The sequence below is a fragment of the Lagenorhynchus albirostris genome, chromosome 12 (assembly GCF_949774975.1).
Source record: "Lagenorhynchus albirostris chromosome 12, mLagAlb1.1, whole genome shotgun sequence".
Lineage (NCBI taxonomy): Eukaryota > Metazoa > Chordata > Mammalia > Artiodactyla > Delphinidae > Lagenorhynchus > Lagenorhynchus albirostris.
This window is the reverse complement of record NC_083106.1, coordinates 76,534,486-76,559,256: the sequence shown is the minus strand read 5'-3', so window position 1 is coordinate 76,559,256 and position 24,771 is coordinate 76,534,486. Positions and strand designations below refer to the sequence as shown.

Sequence of the window (24,771 nt, the reverse complement as noted above, 5' to 3'; positions counted from 1 at the left end):
CTGGGGAGGTGATAGCATTAGATTTTCATTTTCTCTCCATGGAATTTTTCTCATATGCTACAGGCTGTCATGCCTCTAACAAGAGTGTTTTCCTCTGGGGAGTCCCAAGGATACGGAAGTGAGCAGGTACACCTCTTGCCACCATTCTTTGCTTTGTGGCACTTTATCACCATACACAAAGTCCTTATATCATAGTTCTTCACTCTGGGGACAGTTGGGCTGGGAATAGGGATGAAAGCTATGCATTTGGGAGGCCAACATAAGTGATTTTCTCATTTAAAATCATAATTCTAGTAAACACATTACAAATCTATAGATACAGTGCTTATCATATTGAAATTAAGGTATATTTGATAGTCGAGCATTTGAAAGAGATGGAGGAATTTGTTTTTCATTAAATAGCACATTAAAAACTGGATGAACTGGAATACCTTGATGCCAGTCTGCCTATGTACACACCGCAGTGAGTGTCAAGGAGTATTCAATGAAGCTATCACATTGGAAGAAGACATAGTTCATCCGTGGTGGGAAACAGGAATTGGTTATGTCACAAAGTACAACCTCACTTTTTTCCCCCCAATATAGTATCTTTCTTTAAAATAGCTTCATGCAGTAACAAGAAAAGTAAGATTTTCTATGGTATGTATATCCCAGTTCTTTTCTTTAGAGGAGCAACTTAGAAATTATTGGCAACAAAATTATCCACCAGGTAAGCAGGAATTTGTATAAAACTAGTGGACCTAAGAACTGAAGGGGCATGTGAGTTACAGACACTGAAGTGTGGAGCTCACCACAATTAAATAAACTCACCACAATTTACATACTATATGCATTCATCCTGCACCTCCCTGCATACGTAATCATCTTTTATGTACATTCTAACATATGAAGAGCTTTATTTCCCAGTATATTCCACCCCCCTGCCCCCAAATAATAATTTGCACTTGTTGTAAATGACCTGTGAACAATATTTTAAGGGCAGCTGGACACAAAGCTCATTTGCTATCACCTTGATTATCACTGAGGAATAACCAAACTACATTTTACTGGTGGTGGTTTTGATTTTGATAATAAGCTGCTTTTTTTCCAGAATTTATTGGTCTTCAAGTACATGACTCTTCTGTACTTGAAATGTGATGTGTCCTGGGTGTCAGTGTTGACTACATGCCTGGATATCGATGACCAGTGGATATGCCTGCCTATGTTTTCAGAATTTTGACAGAGTGGATATAATTTTCCTTGAGAAACAAGCCATCTCTCTTGCGATAGGTTAAATGATAATTTGTACATTTTCAGTTTTTAATTTCCTTCCCAATCTTGATGGTTAAATTCTTCATATCCTACAGTCAGTAATTCAGAATTTCTTTTCCTGGTTACCTGGAAGAGAAATAGTTTTAAGAGATTAAAAAATGTCACCCAAGGTCAAACCAATGGTTCATTCCAATATTACCTCTGCTGGTAGATGAGATAATATGCTTGCCATTTAGGATATATTCTTTGAAAGGTGGGAAAGATTCCTAACTTTACAACCTACTAAGAATTCTTAAACCTACTATTCTTCTTAAATCTTCTCAGACTGAATCACTCTCTTGAAGCAGGGATGGCAAATCATTTGTGAATCAAAGTCAACATGTTCCCTTCCAACCATAGCAGACATCATTACTCTAAGCTGCTTCCTCATTTGAAATGTGGTTCCTAATTCTACCTGGCACTTCCAGATTCAGTTGGTGTATACTTCATCCTGGGCATTTTATTAATATCAGATCCTGTGTCCTACTGTCATTTTATGGCCCAAGTCTGAACCTTTTCTGTCTTCTCAATTTTCTTTGTTTCAGGAAGTCAAAATGGCACACATTATTCCTTGTGTGCACTTGGACACATGAACTTATGGTTAGCGTTTGGTGTAATGGCCTCAGTATCCTTCTGGAGTGTATATTGACCGTAATGACTAGTTTCAACTGCAAACTTTGCCATGATTGTTTCCATCTAGCACTATATATAGAGAGAGACCTCAGGTAGAGTGGACACTGGCTGATTACCACCCAATTTTACCATCCAAGACTAGTTATAATTTTTGAAACTAGGTAATTTTAGGCTAAAAGTTATCGAAGGTATTTTTCCAAAAGTTATTTAAAAAGCTCTATGTAGGCTATATTTAACCTGCTTATTGGATAAGTTATTTCCCTTTGTAAAATAAAATTTAGTCAAAAAAGTTGATTGAATGGACGAATATTTTGAAAGAGACATCTAGGACACTGGAAGGAACACTTATCTGAGGATGAACTTTTAGGAATTTTTGAGGTTACTCATTGTTCACAAATCATGTTTCTTCATATTTTTCCTTTAGCTGATTATTTGAAATAAAAATACTTTATAAGAATATATACATACATAATATACATATACATGTATATATATATAATATATATACCTGTATATAGATAATTACATATACATATATTATATATACATATATATGTCTATATATATAATTACTCAGTTCCAGGAATATAAATCATTATGAGAAATTCAGTGTTGTTGAAATGCATTTGATAAATTGCATGTATATTTTTAAAGAAGAGGTTAGGAATATTATAAAATACTTGGATTTTTTCTGTTATTTTATTGTTTTGTCTACACATTTCAGTTAATGCCAGCCCCTGTCTCTATACTTTTTGTACCAGGAAATGCCTTTTTCCCTCTGAAAATACTAAATAAAAAAGCTTGGCAAATAAAGGAAAACTGCTTTTTCTTATCTCTATTTAAGAGTCAGGCCCAGAAATGTTTTTAATTTCCTTCAAAATTTATATTCAGTAATTAAAACCAACATATAAAAATGGGATTTTACCTTGTTATTTTGCTGATTTTGGAACTTTTTAACACTAGTTTCATACACTTGGTTTCTAGATTGATCTGGTGACCTGCAAAAGAAAGCAAACACAAGATACCCTGTTTCCTGGGCTTATCAACATTAAGCGCACTATGGCTTTCTACTATTTTAGTTCTAAAATTATTAGGACAAATGAAAATAGCATATTTTTGCAGGTGCCTTCCATTAGAGTTGGAGGACATATGCTTTGTGCACCAGCCCACCTCTGCCCCGAGTTTTGCCTTCCAGTTGGCTTTACTGTTTCATAGGCAGTGGTCTCAGAAGGAATGGACAATGGGAAAGATGAGTGATAACTTTATCTTGCAAGAAGTGGAGTTATTTTTAAAGTCAAATTCTGAGTTATGGTTACTGGAAAACAACTCTGCAATAATATTTTGTTCATACAGTTTAAAAAAAACTTTTTAAAAAGTTTATTTTAAAATTTGATGTATACAATTCCAGACTTTTCTATGTACATATAATTTCTGACAATACTGTATAAACATTTTGCACCTTGCTTTTTCACACTTTACATTATAAAATGGGTGTAATATTTGTGAGATATTTTATGATATATGTTCCCTTATCAGTAAACTCAGTAACCTCTTTCTTTCTCTCAACATTCTGTCCATTATAATATCAAGGAAAGGGGGAAGGAGCGTATTATTGTAGGAAGGAGGGAAACCCTGTCCGGCCCTAGTGCTTGATAGGAAGAAGGCAGAAGAGTGAGGAGAGACGCGTGGTTTGAAGAGGTTGAGTAACAAGTTCCTTGTTCCTCCTACCACCAGCTAAGGTAGCATTTTGGGTTCCTACTTGCCCTGGTTGGGCAAATTGGAGGCTCCAAGAATACCAGGGGCCGGGACTTCCCTGGTGGCGCAGTGGTTAAAAATCCACCTGCCAATGCAGGGGACACGGTTCAATTCCTGGTCCGGGAAGATTCCACATGCCGAGGAGCAGCTAAGCCGCTGAGCCACATGCTCTTGAGCCCACGTGCCTAGAGCCCGTGCTCCGCAACAAGAGAAGCCACCGCAATGAGAAACCCGCGCACCGCAACGGAGAGTAGCCCCCGCTTGCCACAACTAGAGAAAGCCCGCGCAGCAACGAAGGAAGACCCAATGCAGCCAAAAAAACAAAAAACAAAAAACCTGGAGTCAGGACTAAGAGATCACAGGTGAGGGGACAATGGAAATGGAAACTTTTCAAAGGATCTTGTAAGACAAAGAGGGCCAACCCCGCTCTGCCATACATCCAGATACCACCTAGGAGAAGAGAGGGGAATGGGAGAGGACCTTTGAGCCTAAATATACCAAGGGAATTGAGTTGCCTAAAGTGATTGCTTGCACTATTAATCACATGGAGTTCTTAAAAACTGGACTGGATTATATTAAACTCCAAGCTCTCCCTCTCTTATCTCCCCCTCTCCTACTATCCAGTGGAGAAAGGGCTCAAAAAGGGAAATAGGAATAGATTCTAGAGGCAAAAAAAATGGACCTCCCGCTACCCTGCCCCATCTGAGGTGTACAATGAGAGCAAACTTGTGATCTTGCTGTAGTTAAAACAAGTACTTCCATATTATTAAAACCTCCTTATACATGCCACTTTTTATCTTCATTTACTTAATCTGGCCCCTATGTTTGAAATGATTTTCATTATTATAAATAGTGTCACAGAGAACACATTAGCCCTATTAAAATTTTGGACCCCAAATCTGCTCCTTTCCATTGTTAACTGGAATGATAGCTAATGATACTTATTATTCCACATATTTGCTATGCTTTTACTTACATATTAGATTGAATCATACAACGTTGTCAATATTTGATGATTTCTAACTGGCAACATGGCAATGCCATACGGTTAAAACTAATATACTTATAAGTACATATTTTTGTTATTGATATATTATGTAAACAGGATCTATTATCCTGAAATTTACTTTTCTCATTTAATGAAATATCCTGGTCTTTTCCTATGGCAGTTCCAGTAGACTATATTACCGCTTTTAACTGCCATGTTCCACAGTGAATAATACACCACACTATGGACTTAACTGTTCCCCTATTGATGGGCTGTGCAATTATTTCATAATTCAAAGCAATGATACTGTGAACATTGCAAAGTGCAATGATTTTTGTAGGAATAATTGTCTAAACAATTATTTACACAGTAGAGTATCTGAGTCAAATTTAAAATTTTATAGATATTGACAAATTTCTCTTGAAAACATGTTTTTCCAATTAATACACCCAACAGCAATGCCTGATAGAACTAGTTTTCCCTGATGTTACCCACACTGGATATTTTTGACCTCTTGTCAAACTCATGAGTAGCTAATGATATATCCTCATTGTTTTTAGATTTCCCTAATTACTGTGAGATTGAATACCTTTTCCTATGTTTCACGGGTCATTTGGATTTCTTCTATGAACTTGCCTCTATATTCTTTACTCATTTTAATATTAGTATGTTCACCTTTTATTGATGTGTAGGAGCGCTTGTTAGTACGGATGTTCATCCTTTGTCTATAAGTTGTAAATATTTTTCTCTCACCTTGTTATCTGTTAATTTTATTTATGGTGTGTTTTCCCCTATGGGGAAAATGTCTTCTTGGATTGAGGTCTTTTTAGGGAAGCCTTTTTTTAGCCTAATTTATAGAAATATAAAAGAAATTCTTCATATTTTCATAGTTTCAATCTTTGATTTGAATTGATTTGTGTGTGGTAAGAAACTAATATTTTCTTTTTCTAAATGGAAGGCCAGGTGTACTCTAATCATTATTGACAAGTCTATACTTTCCCTACTGATGTGAAATGCTTGTTAAAATAAATTCTTTGATATATAGGGCTTTGTTTGGGGCTTCTATATGTTCTGTTGATCTATTGTCTAGGTCTGTGTCTATCTTAGTGCTTTAAATATTATTATTTTATGTATTTCTATCTTATAGAGCAGCCTCCCCACCATCGTACTTTAGGATTTTCTCTTGTACATTTTTATTTCCAGAGGAACTTTAGAATCAGAATGTCAAATTCCATAAAGAATTCTGTCAGGATTGAGATTAACTCAGAGAAAACTGACAGCATCATCATAATCTTCCCTTATCTGAACGGATACTCTGTGTTTTATGTTATTTGTTAAGAAGCTTTATAAATGTAATTTCATATACCTGCTGCAGCAACCCAACAGGGGTTTTTTATTGGTCTCACTATCCAATGAAAAAAATGGAGGTTTAGAGAAGTTAGGAAATTTGTTGAACGTCACCTGATTAGTAAATTGCTAAGCCAACATTTTAATCACAATTTGTCTGACTCCAGAATATGGCTTCTTAACTCTTATTGGATAATGGTCTTTAAAATGTTACTACTTTATTTATTTATTTTTTTTTTTTAAATGTTACTACTTTAAAGGAACAGGGTATGTTTCATCAAGAAAAGGGCTCAGTCTCTCTTGTTTCTTGTCGATTGTGGAAGCAGCTGGCCACAAGTGCCCCTGGTGGGAAATTAGGGACAGCAGCCTCAAGAATGAATACGAGGACAGTGACAAAAACAGGATGATCTAATAAAGACGTGCGTCAAGGTGATCCTCGCGGAGGAAATGTTCAAGAGTGTGTGATTGGAAGCTCAGGACTGGGGAAGCTCGGGACAGGCTCGGGAGAAGACTTCTGAGGACAGAGGTCCCCCAGGCAGAGCTTCACTGGGTGACACAGGACTTGTTGAAGAATTAGGACCCACTGGGTTCCCTGTTTGTTCATAAGGCAACCTACGCCCTAAAGTCTAGTTTGTGAATAGAAGGCCAATTATATCTTACTTCCTTTTCCTCCTTCTAAAGAGCTTCAGAAGTGAAGGACTGATTCAACGTATAACATATCTAGAGAATGGCTTACCATGTAAACATTAAAAATGATGCCACAGGGACTTCCCTGCTGGCTCAGTGGTTGAGAATCTGCCTGCCAATGCAGGGGACACGGGTTCGAGCCCTGGTCTGGGAAGATCCCACATGCCGTGGAGCAACTAAGCCCATGAGCCACAACTACTGAGCCTGTGTGCCACAACTACTGAAACCTGCGTGCCTAGAGCCTGTGCTCTGCAACAAGAGAAGCCATCAGGATGAGAAGCCCACGCACCGCAACAAAGAGTAGCCCCCGCTCGCCGTAACTAGAGAAAGCCCGTGCACAGCAACGAAGACCCAACACAGCCAAAAATAAATTTAAAAAAAAATGATGCTACAGAAAATATTTAATGACATGGGACAATGTTCTAAGTAAAAAAAGCTGACTCTAAAAGAAGCCAGTCTAATTCCATTTTGCTTTGGAAAATTCTATGTAAAGAAGTACATCAGTTAACATGATGAATTATACAGGCTTTTCGTCTTCCTTCTCATCACTTTCTATGTTTTTCAGCTTTCTTATGATGACAGCTAATGTGTTTGCAACCAGGGAAAAACTCAAATATTAGACACATAGACACGGATTAAGGTAGTAGGTCACGTGGTGCTCTGTCTTAAAGCTGATGCAGCCTCTTTTTTCTTCCCTTACTGGCTTTAATGAAATCCTGCAGAAAGGCTTAGGGCCAATGGTTCTCAAAGTGTGGTCCTGGGACCAGCAGCAGCCGTACCTGGGCCCTGCACAGACCTACCGAATCACAAACAGCCTCGCAGGGCCCAGCCATGTGTGCTTTCACAGGTTCTCTGAGAGATTCCGGTGTTCACTGAAGTTTGAGAACCATGGGTTTACGGGATTGCATGAATTCATGCTAATGATGGGTGTCTCAGAAGCCTGAGTGACTAATTCTTGGGTCTGAGTGTCGCGGTGCTAGACCCACCTGCACGGCGCTCCCTTCCCTGGGGTGTCGTCACAGTCTTCTCCGGAGGCACAGGGCCCAGGGTACCCCGCTCGGCAGCGACACTCGGCTTCCTCGGTCCACTCATTCCTCACACACTGGGCAAATTCGCCACAGGCCAGGAATTTGCAGGGGTCTGCTTGATCAGCTGTAAAAAACAGGGCAGATTTTATTGGTGCAGGGACGCCTGAGCAGTGGATCCTGCAGAAGTCAGAGATGAGGGACCACATAGATTTGCCATCACCCCACTTTGGTTTTGTTTTTGCTGTACGCGGGCCTCTCACTGTTGGGGCCTCTCCCGTTGCGGAGCACAGGCTCCAGACGCGCAGGCTCAGCGGCCATGGCTCACGGGCCCAGCCGCTCCGCCGCATGTGGGATCTTACCAGACCGGGGCACGAAGCCGTGTCCCCTGCATCGGCAGGCGGACTCTTAACCACTGCGCCACCAGGGAAGCCCCATCACCCCACTTTGGAGTGAGTTGTACAAGAGTGAGAAAAGAGTGGAGAGAAAAGGGAGCCACACATTTCTGTATCTTTGATAAATGAGTTTATAGACACACGTGATAACATATTTAGCTCCAAACATAATTATGCACAAACTCGTGTGCATCAGAATCATCTAGAGGCCTTGTTAAAACAGACTCCTGGGCCCCCCCCACAGTTTCTGATGCAGGAAGTTTGAGGACAGGAAATTTGTATTTCTAAGGCACTAACAAAGGGAACATTAAAAAAATTCTCTAATGCAGATGATGTTGATGTATCTGACCTGGGGAGCACATTTTGATAACCACTGTATTAGAGAATTAAATTTTTTTCCTGGGCATACATCTGGAAAAGACGAAAACTCTAATGCAAAAAGATACTTGAGGGCGGGCCCGAGAGCCTGCAGGGCTTCTGTGGTCAGTAAACTTGGCAGAGCGGCTGACTCCAGCGGCTGGGCCCGTGAGCCATGGCCGCTGAGCCTGCACGTCCGGAGCCTGTGCTCCGCAACGGGAGAGGCCACAGCGGTGAGAGGCCCGCGTACCGCAAAAAAAAAAAAAAAAAAAAAAAAAAAAAGATACATGCACCCCTATGTTCATAGCAGCACTATTTACAATAGCCAAGACATGGAAGCAACCTAAGTGTCCATCGACAGATGAATGGATAAAGAAGATGTGGTATGTATATACAATGGAATATTACTCAGCCATAAAAAGAATGAAATAATTCCATTTGCAGCAACAGGGATGGACTTAGAGATTATCATACTAAGTGAAGTCAGGCAGAGAAAGACAAATATCATATGATACCACTTATATGTGGAATCTAAAAAAATGATACAAATGAATTTATTTACAAAACAGAAATAGACTCACAGCCATAGAAAATAAACTATGGTTACCAAAGGGGAAGGAGTGGGTAGGAATGAACTGGGAATTGGGATTAATAGATACACACTACTATATATAAAACAGATAAACAACAAGGTCCTACTATATAGCACAGGGAACTATATTCAGTATCTTGTAATAACCTGTAATGGAAAAGAATCTGAAAAAAATACATATATATAACTGAATCACTTTGCTGTATACCTGAAAACATGGTAAATCAAATATACTTCAAAAAAATTTTTTTTGTTCATTAGGTTTTTTTATTTTTTTATTTTATTTTTTTTTGTGGTATGCAAGCATGTGGGATCTTCCTGGACCGGGGCACGAACCCGTGTCCCCTGCATCAGCAGGTGGACTCTCAATCACTGCGCCACCCGGGAAGCCCCGTTAGGGTTTTTTAAAGGCAAGCATTTTCTGCAGAGATGAATTGGTGATCTTATATATTTAAGATGAGAGATACCTTAGAAGTAATAAAATAGTCATTTGTATGGACAGTTTTGAGAACTCAGGATGGTTTCTTGATTTTAAAAAAATCTCTTTTTCTCAGTCTCTTGTGATCCCTAATGCCCTCATGTGAGAGGTTCTTTCCTTTGGAAAATTCAAATAGACCTCAGGTCTCTGTTCTTCTTTTGTCATCAATTGTTCTCTTTCACTCTTTTCTTATTTCTGTAAGATTGCCTCAAGTTCTTTGTAAGGTGGAGTATAAATCAGGAGAATCTCAGACAATTTAGCTCTGGAAGGCCTGTGGCCCCTGCCAGCCCCTTCCCTGTCTTTCTAGAGCTGAGCATACCGAGCTCTCGGGCGGAGAAGCAAAAGGCCCACGTCTCCACGTGCTGATGGCAGAACCAGAACAGGCCCCTGGTCCCCAGACCACTGTTCTCTTCCGCCCGGAAGGTTTCCTGTTGAATCACATCAGCCATTTACCCTTCAGATTATTTCAATAAGCACCGATTATGTGTTAGGAACTAGAGGACAGGCAGTCGGGTATGAAGCCACTCTTTCAAGAGCCCTAGGGGACAATAAGACATATACATAGATGTTTCTACACAAGAAGCCCAGTATCTTGTCTAGTGTAAGGGCTCTCACTATGAGGATATGTTAGAGAAGAGCTATCTGGGAGGGGACTGTTGAACTGTGTGTCTAAAGTGGGTTGCATTTGATGTGCAACGACTAGGAAAGGCACTCCGACTGGACCCAGCATGAGCAGAGGCACAGAGGTGGGAAAGCAACTGCCATGTGAGGAGGGGGCAGGGGAAGCCCAGCATGGAGGAAAGCAGAGACTCGTGCACACGGAGGAAGGGAATTGAGACTGGAGAGGTACGTTCAGGCCAAGCTCCAGTGGGTCTTGAATGTCGTGCTAGGGAATTTGGACCTTACAGGCAGGTGGGAGCCATGGAGGATTTGGGGGCAGGGGAGGGCTGTGATCAGACTTGTGCTTTAGAAAATATGTAAATAGATCTTATAAGTTTCAGAATTAGGATTGCTTCCGTGATCGTCTGGTATAGTATTTCCCAAGCGGGAACATTTGCAGAACTCCAACTGAGCAGGATTTAGTAAGTTTTATGTTAAAAATAGGTTTGGTGGCTAAATAAGTTTTTTTTAAATGCTGCATGAAATAAACATAACCGGTTTCTCTCTCTTTCCCCTGGACTCTCTCTCCCTCCAGCTGCACCCCCTTCTCTTTTTACTTTTAAACCTCTTAGAGTCACTAATAAGCGAATATCTATTGCGCATCTCCGAGTGAAGGCTGGAGTCAGCCGCTTTGCCAAGTTTACTGACCACAGAAGCCCTGCAGGTGTGTGGGGTGCAGCTTGTGGGGCGAGAATTCCACGGACCCTCGTGTTCACTGTCCCGATCTAGCGCCCCCTCGTGGTGGAAAATGAGAGCGAGGGGGCTGGCTAGACCAGCCCAGGCGGAGGGAGGGCGAGAGCAGGTCCTTGAAAACATACTTTGGGGTCTCCCAGCAAAGTAGACCTGTTACGTTTTTACGTAAAGTTGTATTTCTCTGCAACTTGAGGGTCCATATGGACAGCCAGGCCTGGCTAATGCGAACGGGTTTCCCTGCCTCACAGTTCTAAAGCTGGCCATGCGAAGGGGTCCTTGTCACTGTTTAGAAAATGACTCAGATTTACCCTGACAACCCAGGTGTTTCATGTCCAGGGCCTGGTTTAATAAATAACAGCTGTCAGCAACTTGACAGCCAGGCCTGCAGTTCTGAAAGCAAAGGCCAGGAGGGAAAAGTCAGCGCCTCCACTGCCCTCTTTCTGCAGTGGAGAAATAGATTTACCTGGGAAAGCAGACTGAATGCACCGAGTCTACCCCTCTGAAGAGTAATAGGAAATGTGTGATAATCAGGTGAGTTTCCTGTTTAAAAAAGTGTTTCTGGTTTTTTTTGCGATACGCGGGCCTCTCACTGTTGCGGCCTCTCCCGTTGCAGAGCACAGGCTCCGGACGCGCAGGCTCAGCGGCCATGGCTCACGGGCCCAGCCGCTCCGCGTCATGTGGAATCTTCCCGGACCGGGGCACGAACCCGTGTTCCCTGCATCGGCAGGCGGACTCTCAACCACTGCGCCACCAGGCAAGCCCAATGTTTCTGTTTTACCAATATTTCCTTCAGCCCAGCCAGGCATAGTCTATGTCTATGTACCAGAAAAGCTGAACAGAACACAGTAAGGCAACACTGGAGAAATGAATTTATCCAAATCTGGGGGCCATCAATCGGCTATATTTGACAAACAAATGCACCTAGTTTATAGATTACTTGCTTCTCCCATGTCATTTATTTGGGACCAGCCTACAGAACAGTATAAGACTTCACGTCACCTAGTTGTTTTGGTTTGCTGTGTACGTCTTCCTGGGTCCTAAGACAGTCATTCAACAAATACCAAATTGGCCCTTCAAACTCTTTAGTATTAAGAATTCCAGTCCAGCTAATTGCTTTAGATTTTTATTTTATCCATATTTAAAACCTTACATTTGAGGCAGAATTTTAGAGCTAGAAGGTATTTTGGAGACCTTCTCCACTAGTTTGCTTACTTTGCAAATGAGGAAGCCAAGACTCAGTGAGGTTGAATGTTGCCAAGATCAAGGCTGTTTGCGCTCAAGTCCTCCCCCTTCCCCCCGGCCCCCCCATCTCGTGGACTGTGTGAGGACAGGTTCCAGGGAAGGAAAGAGTTCCAGGGGGAGCTGTTGGCCATGGTTTGTAAAGGCAATCTTAGTTAATTAGAATCGTAACAGAAGAGACGAATATTTACATTAATTTGTGAGGCAACTCTTACTGCGTCCCCTCCTATTACCTTAAAAATGTATGAAAAAGTTTTTTCATAAGTAAAAATGACCCTCTTTACTTACATATCATTCTTTGAGGGACACCTACAACTTTGGGCTTTAGGCTGATTCTGCAGAGGCAGGGCCATAGAAAAGGAGAGATGGTTCTACGATGGATGAAAGTTTAACTAGTAGAAGTTTCTTAAGCAAAGCTTTCCCTACGTTGTTATTTCCTTTCTTTTTCATTCTTCATTCTCCTTAGAATGATGGACTCATTCACGAGTGGACCACACAACTATTTGCCTCTTCCTTAACATAACTCCCCGGGACATGCGCAGAACAAATTGGTCTAAACTTCCTGCACTTTGCTCTTGATTTGGTCAAGATTAATAATCTCAACATTATGCAGCAACAACCTAAAATGCTCTGTTCTGAATGTGGTGTGTGGCATGGAAAAAGGGAGGACAAGACTTGAGATCAGCAGCCGGTCAGGAAGAGAACAATTAGCTGCCATTTTCTAGAAGGATATTTTCAAGTCACTATCAGGTTGTGTGTGGATTTGCGGAAGTGAGGGCCTCATGATGCCTTAGCCTCCTGGGTTTACTTAAATCCCCTTTAAATAGATTGTTTTGATGGTGTGTACTCCCAAGAGGTTTCTCTATAAGCCTGCATCACACCCAGCAAACACCTAGTATGATTTGGGACATCCTCTGGGCTTATCATAACTGCTTGCTAGCAAAATGACTTAATATTCTATCCTTAATCCATGTGGATAGCTCTTCTGCAGAGCAAATTGGACAATCTCTCTGTAGAGGCAGCCCAGGGCACTCAGCGAGTTGACTGTGTTAGTAGCTCCTCGTCTGCAGCAGGTGGGAAAGGTCCAGGTTCATCCTGGCACTTGGTCCTTGGCTTCCCACGTGGTTTCCAAACATAGTCAGAACACTGGTGTCATTTCATTTCAGGCCTTGTCCCTGACTTGGCCTCAGAAATCATGATCCTGAGCCTCCAGCTTCGCCAGGAGAACAATGGCAATTATCTATATGAACTGGGAGCGCACATGTAATGAGGGTTACTGTTTGTTTAGCACTGTGCTGGGCACTTTAAACATGTGTCTTCATTAATATTCACAATAATCTTCCAGAGTAGACAGTGCTGACCTCATTTTCCCAGGTAAGGAAACTGAAGCCCATTTTAGGTAGTATGACCCAAGATTAACATGTTCAGCTTTTGACATCATTTTAGTGGTTTCAAATATGGGGTTTCCAGGAGGCCCTTCAGGGCTTGGAGGGGTGAATAGGGACGAGGGAGAGAGCAGTGGGGAGGTGAAACTCGCCAGCATCTCCAGTCTCATTGGTTTACAAATCAGATGTGCAGGAAGGCTTTCCTCTGAACCTTAATCTCCTAACTAAAGCAAGCTCAAAACCCTCATCTGCCACTGCTCCTTCATGAGGCAGAAAGCTTCCCTTATAGAAAGCACAGTCTGACAGACGGTGGCTCCACATTTCTTTCTGTTGTTCAAATGTGACAGCAATGAACACGACTTGCGGTAATGGAGCTGCCACGTGGGGCTTGGATCATTTTGAGATTTCCAGTGCAATGCACATTTTATGTATCAGTTTCTCCCCTGGATTTGCTTCTATCATGTCTTCCGTGTGCATTTCAAAGGTCTTGAAAAGTATTCCCAGCTGCTGACTGAGGGAGGTGGTCTCTCAGTCCTACATCATGTGATCAAAACGCATTTAAATGAATACCCCCTGCCTGCAGAGGACACTTGAAAGCACTTTACAGTTATAGTTAAAAAAGATTACGATCCAGGTCATCAAGCAGCTTATAAATCCATAGGTTCCTGATGGTCCAAGACTGTCTTTTTTCCAACCCTCTGTTTCTGGTCCCAAGTGCACTCATGCCTGAAAATAGACTCTTGTTTCCCGCCAGCGCTCTGAGGGTCTCAGGCCCACCTGTCACTAACTCCGGTTCATTGTACCCACCCCTCCCCCCAGATCGTCCTGTCACGTGTACCGCATCCTTGGGGCTGAGTATTGATTGTCTTTCTGCCCTTTTCTTCATCGTTCTTTACCATTTCACCATCCCCTTCCCTTGCGCGGTCCTAACACTCACGTGCTAGACCGGAAGTGAGGCATCTCCTTTAATCGGGTCCCGTCCTGGGGCAGGATTTCAGTTCAGTATGGCTGGAACTCAGGCTTCGTTTGGTCTGGCCGGGGCTGAGGGCCTGTTAGTACTTTTCTGTGGACTTTTTTTTTTTTTTCCCTGTTTGTTTTTTAACATTTTAATGCGATGAAACCTAGTGATCGCTAGATGGCGCTCAATAGCAAAAGAAGTAGGAATAGATTCAGGGGATGAAATGATAAGAGCCCGAACTGATTTTTGTCTGCTTAAAAGCCGCTGTGCGGAGCGCACCGGTGGAGGGAGGCGAGGTCCGCCTGGAATTGGCGCGGTGGCAGAATCAGCTTCGGGGGACCGCTGATAGAGCCCTTAGGACGCCGTGATCACCGCGGCAGATCGGGCCTGGCCGGCTGGGGCATGTGGTGCAAACTCCTGGATCTTTTCCCATTTCAAAAAGGCAGAGACAGGGCCCCGGAGTTCCGAGGAAGCCGCGACCCAGCCTCACGTCTGAGAGAAGTGGGGAGCTGGGGCCCCCTAACCCCCGAACAACCTAGGCTTTGCGGTCCCGGCTTTGTTGGTGGGGAGGAGGGCGTGTCATTCCTTTCCTTGGGGCATCACGGAATGACAACCCCACACATCCGGATCAATGGTAATCTGCAGGGCACAGGACGCACTAGCCCACCGACCGTACTTTTAAGGGGCTCGCGAACGTGTTCTGAATTCTTTAAAATCAGAAGAAAAAAATCAATATAATCCAATCTGCATTATATCTGTCTCGATACCACCGCAGACATAAAATATAATTTTAAAGATTTCTATTAATATTAATGTTTAAAATTAATATTCATGAAGGCAAAGGGTCTAGAGCCCAGGAAATCCTCATGCAGCGCTGGTCGTCTGCCTGCTCCCTTCTTAAGGCGTGAATGTCATTTTAATTCAGTGCTTGGTGCTGAGTACTTAGTCATTGAATAAATGTGGCGCCCTTCTGGGGGTTTGTGTGGGGAACCTCACCTTCCACACAGGCCCATCGGGCTTGTTTTCCCAAGTCCTGAGAACGTTCTGGGCTTGGCCGCACCTGCCGCGGAGTGAACCTGCTCATCCCTACTGTCAATGCTGAAGCCTCCAGGAAGGCACCCTGGGCGAGAAGAGCTGGTTCTCAGCAATTATCTGTGGCCTTGGGAATGCAGGTTCGCCTTTTTGTGTCTCATTTCTCCCTTCTATAAAAAAGGGGTAATGAAAGCAGGTGATCACTAACATTCCTCCAGCTCAAATAGAAATCTCCCATTCTAGGTGTCCTACTGGAACAAAGGCATCCGGAGCTTTAGCCGGGCTCCAGAACTGTTGCGCAATTCAGTGATTAAAAGAACTTAAAAAAAAAAAAATCTGGGCTTCCCTGGTGGCGCAGTGGTTGACAGTCCGCCTGCCGATGCAGGGAACGCGGGTTCGTGCCCCGGTCCGGGCAGATCCCACATGCCGCGGAGCGGCTGCGCCCGTGAGCCATGGCCGCTGAGCCTGCGCGTCCAGAGCCTGTGCTCCGCAACGGGAGAGGCCACAGCAGTGAGAGGCCCGCGTACAGAAAAAAAAAAAAAAAAAAAATCTACATTTAAGTTCATGTTTATTGTTTTATTGTTATTTTATTACCGGCCAAAAATATTTTGCTTATGACTTATTGCCAAAGGGTAGGATTAGAGTGAGAATAACTATTCAATGATACGTAACGCACAGCATAGTACTATGCACGTGGTTGCAGCTTAATCCACGTTTGTGGAATTGAGTAAGTTATTAATGGGCCTTCTGTCTGGCTTGAAAGGGCACGCAATGAAGAAACTTAGGGTTTCATTTCAATTCGCCACCATTCTCAAGAAAACCACCACAAACTCTTTATAGGAGGCTCTAAGTAACATTTCCAGGGCAAACACACATGTCTTATCGTGGACAGAGGGTTGAAGAATTCTCGCTCAGTCATTTTTGTATCAGCTAAACTGAGGTGTTCTGGGTGCACTGATCTTAGGGCCTGAGTGTCCCAGGATGTGGAGGGGGACGGCTGACAGCAGGGGCTGTGGGAAGTGACCCTGCAGCTGGGCTGAGTCCCAGGCTTGTGTGGAGTGTTTGCATTAAGGGGTTGGATGAAGGGCTCTGGGAGTGTCGTAAGGAAGCTCCGTCGGGTGGTTCGGGTGTGAGATGAGGGCACAGGTTGAAACGCTGGAGAGGGGTGAAAGGTATGTGGCAGTCCAGCTGGTAACGGAAGCAGACATTAACAGAAAATCCCTGTGGTGGCACCCCGGGGGGCACGGGGCAGCAGCAGTGTAACCCTAGGAGACTGGCCAGATGGGATGGGGGAGCTGGGGAGAGTCTCCTGGAGAGAGGATTCATGTGGCTGCCCCGGCTCGGAAGGGGCACTCCTAGCAGAGCCAATCACCAGTACATGGAAAGGGAACATTTGCAAGTTTGGGACTTTTGTTTCTGAGAGAACGATTTTTTGGTTTTTTTGGCATTCTAGAATATGACAAAATATTGTAGGAAATTTCACTTGGTGAAATGTAGAACCTAACAGTTCATCTAGGATTCATTAGACTGAAGTGTGTTGTCACTTTTTCTGAGTAGATTAAGCAGCCTCTGTATACCCAGTAGGAGGGCTGATAAGACTCCTTTTTATAAAGAGGCAGTAGGTAGAGTTGAAGGAAACACACAAAGCTGCCTTTGAATTCCAGCTCCAGCCCTTGGTGACTCTGTGACCAGTAAAAGGTAAGTTACTTACAATTTTAGGAAACAGTTTCTCCAACTGTGTAATAGGGGGAAAATAATAACTTTGTGTAGTTACTTATTAAGATTAAAAAACTGTCAATCAACAGTAGCTGTTATTTTTATTGTCGTTATTGTGATGAGTGACATCTACCATCTTCTCAGAGCTGGTGACTAAGTGCGAATCTTACAAGTGATGCACTTTGCAGAGAAAATAAGTTTGTTGTTCCACATTCTGGCTGGAAGCGTCTAGGATGCCAGACCGTAGTTAATTTCAATGTTTACCATTTACCAGCCTTGAGTCTGCCTGTTTTTGAGGAGGACTTTTAGGAATTCAAGGAGAGAATAAATCCGAATAAGTTATATGTAGTTTTGCATGTTTGAAATCTTCAACCTGCACACCTAACTGGCATAAAAGCTCTACATGCTTCTGAAGAATTTTCACAGCAGCTTAAATGAAAGACAACTCTAGTTGCTGCGGGTGTCGGTAGAATACTGAGCAAGCCGTGATTTATTGTTTTTCGGTTGATAAATCAGATCGTTCTAACGTTGGTTTATACTTTTTATATCAGAGATGCATTTATTCAGGGAGTTTCAAAAGGTGAAAGGCAAACCGCACACAGTACCAACAGCGTGTGTGGCTTCTCCTACCTGTCTGCGCCTCTGCAGATGCCATCTGGCCTGACAAAGTGCTGACCCTCCTTTAAAGGACACAGCCAGACGGCTCGATGCTGATCTGAATGTGGGGTGAAATTCACCTGGAAATCTCATGAGGGTTTTCAGATTCTATCTTCTTTCTTCTCTTTAGTCCCAAAGTAGTAAAGGAATAATAACCCTCCCTCCCGGCATTGCTACCATAAACCACTCTTCCACCCTGACATTAGGCCAAAAGAAAAGAAAAGCACTTGATTGGGTTTTGTTTCAAATTTTGCAAATGGAACTAAATAATTGGTCTGTCCGGGCATTGCCTATAAATATAATAAAACTGGGGCAAAGAAAAGAAATGCTACATCTTCTGACCAAGAGGGCTTTAACAGTCCCCTCAGCTCAACTAAACTTTACACTGGCTTCTTTCTTCAACCTCCCTTTCCTTAGAGTGAAACTGAGTGGGACCCTTGTGGCTCCTGGGCATGGAAATATTTCTGTGTCCCCCATTTCTTGTAGGTAAGACTCTAGCCTCCATGACCTTCCCTGAGTTCCAAAGGGCAGAGTCGAACAGTTTCTAATCAGGGAAGGGAGGGAATGCAGAGACAGGGGAGGAGCTGTCAAGAAACAATAGCACAGCCTTGGGGCAGGGTCCTGGTTCCCCCTCAAGGGATACACATGACAATATCTTTGAGATCTTCACAGAACTAAAACCCCCAGCAAATGGAAGGTGTTAGCATTCTTCATTCCAGAGAAGGCCACCTGAGCCCAGATTAAAGGAACAAGAGAAGCTTATCAAGAAACTACATGGAGGCTTCCCTGGTGGCGCACTGGTTGAGCGTCTGCCTGCCAATGCAGGGGACGCGGGTCCGTGCACCGGTCTGGGAAGATCCCACATGCCGCGGAGCGGCTGGGCCCGTGAGCCATGGCCACTGAGCCTGTGCGTCCCGAGGCCACAACAGTGAGAGGCTGCGACTACATGAGACCAGATTAAAGGAATGCAGGCCCTGAACACACCCTAATCTTATCAGCAACGCTGCCCTTGAACTATTGCTATAAAACTCCTCACCAAATCCTCGCGGGTTGGGACACAGTTTTGAGGGGCATGAACCCACTGTGACCCCCCTTTTGACTCGGCACCGGTGCACAGAGGCTGAGTTTTTGGCATCAAGAGCAGCCAGTTTAGAAAACTTGTAAATTCTTCCTCTGCCCCTTTGAGATGTAAATCTCTTTAGAGCTTCTTGCCAGAATGATGACTCCTTCTCCGGCTCTTTGGCTTGCTTGTGTCTTTTGGTTCGACACCCATCAAGAGGGGAACCCAGTTTTCGGGTAACACTGCCTCAGCCTGGCATTCCCTTCCCTCCATTCTGAGCATCTTTACTCCTTGCTTAGTACCCAAAGCTGCTCTCACAGTGGAAGAAGTACCCCGCCACTCCCAGAAATGTCTGCGTTTTCCTCCTGCCCTTTCTGGAATAGCCCCTCCTTACCTTCCCTCGCCTGGGCCCACCACCATTCTACAAGGCCCAGCCCCTATGGCTGTCTGTCTAGGAAGGCTGCGGTGACATTCTCTCACCTGGGGAGAGTGAATTGCTCCTTGCTCTGTGCTTCCTAACATTTCTGTTCATATCCCGACTATAGTGTTTAGAGAGTCTCTGACTTTTTTTGTACATACTTCTGTCTCTCTTGTTAGACCTTTTGCTCCTTGGGGCAGAGATAGGCTCCATCCACCTTTGGGTCCGGGGTCTAGAATAGCGCCTGGCTCTAGGCAGATGGTCCCTAAGTGCTTCCTGAAGGGATGAATGAACAGAGTCCCACATCGTTTTTGCATTGTCATTTACTTGTCTGACTTTTCTGTAACAGCAAAGAGAAGGGCTGGAGAGAGCAAGAGGCTGGGAAACCTTTGATGGTTTAAGAAAAATCCCCCAATATTTGGAAATAAGGAGAAAACTGGATGACAAGTTGCCTGGTAAACAGGGATCATTGTGGGCCGACCCCGCTATCTGCCTGCATTTTTACAGCCGGCCAGCTGGATTTTTACATTTTCAAGTGGTTATATACGCTCCAACATAATATCCTCAATTTTGCCTTTTGTCTCGTAAGGCCTAAAATATTCACTGTCTGGCCTTTTAAGAAACACTTTGCTGACTCCTAGAAGGAGGTAACTTGGTTTGACCTACCATTTACTATTGATTATGGCTTTTTACAACTCTATAAAGTTAGAAGCTATCATAGAGAAAGTGGATAAGATACAATGATTGTATTTTCTGTTTTGTATTTAGATTTCATCATTTGCTTTTGTTCTCTGTTTATATAAGATCCCTGTTTCCACATCCTCTTTAAACCAGATTTGTCATCTAACAATTTCCTTATTAATGAGTCAAATAAGACTGTGGCATATGCTCACTATCTATTCGTATGACATTCATGCTTTTCACATTTGGGGGTTTGGAGGAGGCAGGCTGGCGGCTCCCGGGCTGGGGGACATTGCACCTGAGGCGGGAGACCCTCCAGTGTTGTGTAGCCCTAGTTTTAGTCTGTTTCTTCCAAGAAAGTGGTAAGAAAAGTGCAAAGAGGTAAGACACCCCGTAACTTAGTGTTGCTGTATTTGGCCATCCTGGTTGGGAAAAGGTTGAAATGATAGGACACATTCCCCATTTTCCAAGGAAAGATTCTTGGGCTTCTCTCCCGTAGACAAGCTAGGTATTTATTCCGGATGTACAGTATTTCCCTTTCGGATCCTATTTCAAGGAGAGTTTTCTCCAGTAAGTTCAAGCAAATACTTAATATGAACAAACCCGAATCAGCGAGGCTTCTTCTATTGGCTAAAATGGCCTTCGGGGGTTATCTGGGATTTTGATGGTCGGTGCCCTGACCCTGTGACCTCTCTTACTACATGCTGGGGGATGGGCACTGCTGAGCCTCCACCGAGCCTTAGACACTAGAAAAGACCATGCCAGCAACAGAGCCAGAGGCCGCGTGTATTGGGATTTGAGTTCTTGTTCTCTAGGAAGCTGAAGTCCTTGGGGTCCAGGGACCTGAGAGGCAGCGTGAGCAGTTGGGTGCACTGGTTGCATGTACTAGGAGGATGTTTTAATCAGCTTGCCTGTCAATCACCATGACAGCTTACACTTAAATACACCACCATGAGGAGAAAATCTGGACCAGCCAGTTATGCTGAAAAACTAGAAGCAAAGTAGCTGTCATCTTCTAGATTAAAGGAATAAGAAGAAAACTACTGAATATCATATGCATATTTTCCCTTAATTTGTTTTAAAATCCAGACACCCATTTCTTCTATAATCAAAATACTAATTTTGTACATATTTCCCCAAACTAAAATTGTACAGGAGAACTGAGGCTAGAAACACTAAGTATACAGGTGGTTTTTTTTTTTTAAATGATCGGCATTTTACGTTTCAAGAAGTTTTATAAGATGTGCAGATTCACAGAAGTAAGAAACTAATGAACTCTGTGCAGAAGCAATGGTTGTAGCAGGCTGTGAACAGGGAAGGGCTGTGAATAGTGTGAGAACGAAGGTGGGAGCATTTGTGAGTCTGTGTCTGGGTGGGTCCCCAAGTACCCCTCTGTCTTGGGTGGCTACTTCCCTCTCTTCGGCAGCCACCACCCTCCAAAGGTAGCTCGGGCCACTGCCACCAAAACTTTTGTGGCTGGTGTCCTGCCTCTCCGGCTCTGGTGCTGACAAAGCTTTTCTCCTTGACCAGACCCTAACTCAGCCTCCCCTAAAATTTCCAACTCGGCCTCAACTCTTGGGCTGTGTTTGTCTCTTCACTGTCCAATTTTAGCACGAAAGCTGTTTAGTAGGTTTGGTCAGAATCTCCCATCCTCCATATATCTGATCCTCAGGTTCCTCATCCTCTGCTCTCTCCCAGGTGGTGTCTGATCACCTGGCCTGCCTTCTGCAAGAATCCTTTTAGGTCATTTTAGCCAGAATCCCCTCTCACCCCTGATGTTCCTTCTTAGTAATATTCCACCCACTGACCCATTCTGCTCCTTGGCTATAGATTCCCACTTGCGTGTGCTGTGCCCAGAGCTGAGTCCAATCTCTCTCCTCCACTGTGAGACTCCATTGCCGTGGTCCCTACATCCATCAAGATGGGCCCCCGGAATAAAGTCTCCCTTGGCATCTTTAACAAATGTCACTGAGTCATTGTTTCTTTAACGACGCTGGCTGTCTTCATGGCGACAGCAGCAGCCCAGCCCTCATACCACCAACAACCACAGGCCTCCTCACTGCCTGAGATCAGCCAGGGAGACCAGAATTCTCTACATTCATCCCTATCCCCATATTTTCTCTGTACTATTCAGGCCTCAGGCTTCAGTGACATGGGATTTAAAGGAAAACTCAGTGCTTTCTTCTTTATGGGATCCCTCCCTGGTGATTCCCAAATTCACAGAAATTTGCAACTAAGAGTAGCATATCAGAAAGTGCTCATTAGAAGGTCTTTGAAGGGAAAAGGCATAGCTTTGATCCCAGCATCATCGTAAGGTGACCACCCTTGGCCACAGGGCAAGTTCCTTTGGGCGGGGACTTTCATATGTTCCCTGGTTATCACCGTGGTGGATGAATGCTGACTCTTGGGTTACCCGTGTAGAAGATGGTAAGGCTCAATCCATCATCAGCCGCTTGCTGGCTACGTGGGTGAATCTTCCCTTTGCCTTTTGTGAAACAACTAAACCAGCTGCGAGGGAGGAAGCCCTGCCTCCTCCCACCTTCTCCAGCTCCCTGTCCGTTGGAAGATGGCACAGTGGCTTCTCACTATAACTAGGAGCCCTTTTGGATATTAGATTTATCCTTTTGATTTATATAGAGGAATCCATAAAGTTCTTTGCTATTTATTTTTAACTTTTATAAAATCCATATTTGGCTTTCTAATTCTGCTGTCCTCCAACCCTTTCGTTTAGGCATTACTCACGTCCTGGCTGGCTCACGACAGCCATTCTTGGCAGACCTCATCCATCTATCCATCCAGTCATTCAATAATTCTATGAGTTCCAACGTATTAAAAATTCAGATTTTTCTGAATTCTCCAAGTATCAAGAAATAAGTAGAGTAAGGTAATGTCCCAGGTGGCCCAGCGCTCTCTGGCCCCCCCCTCTTGCTCTACCATTAATCAGTGTAAATTTGGCTCCAGTAGGGACTGGAACCCACGTTAGCACCATCTCATTTCTATTGCTATTGGCTTCTTAGAGGAAAAGCTACATAGCCAAACTGGTTGTGAGAAATTAGTGAAATAATTTCAGTTGAACCTCCACACAAATACCTTGTCGTGATACTGTCATTGTTCCCACTGGTACCCTCCTCAGATCACAGATTATTAGTCAAGTTGCTAATGACGATGTTACAATATCAACCACTAACTTTTATTAGTCAACTACAGTGTGTTGAATGTTATGCTAAGTGTTGGTTAATCCTCACAGCTCTTACTACCTCCATTTTCCAGTTGTGGAGATGGAGTCCTGCTGTTAGTGAAACTGAACAGGACCCTGTAGGGCTCCTGGGCACGGAAGCCTTTCTGTGCCCCTCTCTCTTGTTTGTAGGGAATACACTCCAGCCTCCATGACCTTCCCTGAGTTCCAAAGGGCAGGTTCAAACAGATGCTAATCAGGGAAGGGAGGGGATGGTGAGATAAGGGAGGAATAGTCAAGAAACAATAGTGCAGCCTTGGGGCAGGGTCCTGGTTCCGCCTCAAGGGATACACATAACAATATCTCTCAGCTCTTCTGCAGAACTGAAACCCCCAACCAATGGAAGATGTTAGCATTCTTCCTTCTGGGGAAGATCACAGTTGATAACCTGGAGAAACTCATCAAGAGACCACCTGAGGCCAGATTAAAGGAATGCAGGCCCTGTACACACCCCATCCTTATCAGCAACCCTGCCCTTGAACCATTGCTATAAAACTCCTCACCAAATCCACCCCACCACCAGGTTGGGCCACACAGTTTTGAGAGGCACGAGCCTGCTGCGTCCCCCTTTGCCTGGCAAAGCAATAAAACTATTCTTTTCTACTTCACCCACAGCCCTGTCTCTGAGATTCAATTCCACACTGGTGCACAGAGGCAGAGTTTTTGGCATCGTTAGAACACAGGATTCATGTTCAGGACCATAGCCCTCCAAGGTCATGGTTTTCTGCTGCGCTTCCTTCCAGCGTCCCCAGGGTCCCTTACACATCCCTGGCAAATACATTACCAGCTTCCTGCCCTCTATCTAAGAGGCGCCCAGTTTTCCCCTGCCTCAACTTGCCTCCTATTGTTGGATGGGTCTCTAAGTAGCCTGTCAGCTCCCTGGGGAGGAAAAACGGGAGGGGGCCGGGCCCTTGTCCCTCTTATGCTAAGTTCTCCCTATATATGTTCCTGTTTTCAATTGACTGAAAAGAATTGGTCTTCTGATCTTAACTGGCAGGGACCCCCTGGTAGTTTTCAGGGGAAGAGGCGGTATCTTACTAGCATTTAGGAGGTCTTTGATTTCTTAGGGGTCCTGGAGGGCTTGCTTAGCTGCTTGTGTTCAAAAGTAAGCACTCCCAGGCTCAGTGCCTTCAGGCTGTCTGTCTTTTTAATAATCCTGTTTACTGAGGTAGGAGGCAATTTTCTTAAAGTTGCTCAAGGCTCTGCTCCATCAAAGAGAAGCCTCTCCCAACTGAGCCTTTTTGTTTGCATTTTGCCCGAGGCCTTTCCCTAAGCCTTCATTGTTAGTCCCCAGGAAGCCAGGGAGATGTTACCTATCCACCTCACTAATTCACAGCCAATTAGGAAGTTTGTTCTGAACATGACTCCAAGGTCGCTTTTCCAGTAGATTTGGAGCCTTGCCCCCTTGCCATGCAGAGAATTAAAAAATTTTCTTCAATTGGTTAGAAAACAGAATTTTGAAGCTAATGGTGGAAACAGTTCCCAGTTTG

General features: G+C 43.8%; 1 protein-coding gene across 2 annotated transcripts in view; it reads right to left on the bottom strand.

The window, feature by feature from the left end:
* Positions 1 to 1,299: 1,299 nt before the first annotated feature.
* IMPG1 (interphotoreceptor matrix proteoglycan 1) overlaps positions 1,300 to 24,771 on the bottom strand; it is a 94,100-nt gene continuing 70,628 nt past the window's right edge. For both annotated transcript variants that reach the window (XM_060168041.1, XM_060168042.1), the window contains 3 exons: positions 7,687 to 7,852; positions 2,849 to 2,921; positions 1,300 to 1,377 (listed from right to left, as the gene is read on the bottom strand). In XM_060168041.1, coding sequence (XP_060024024.1) covers positions 1,300 to 1,377; positions 2,849 to 2,921; positions 7,687 to 7,852 — 317 coding nt within the window. The remainder of the gene's footprint in view (positions 1,378 to 2,848; positions 2,922 to 7,686; positions 7,853 to 24,771) is intronic.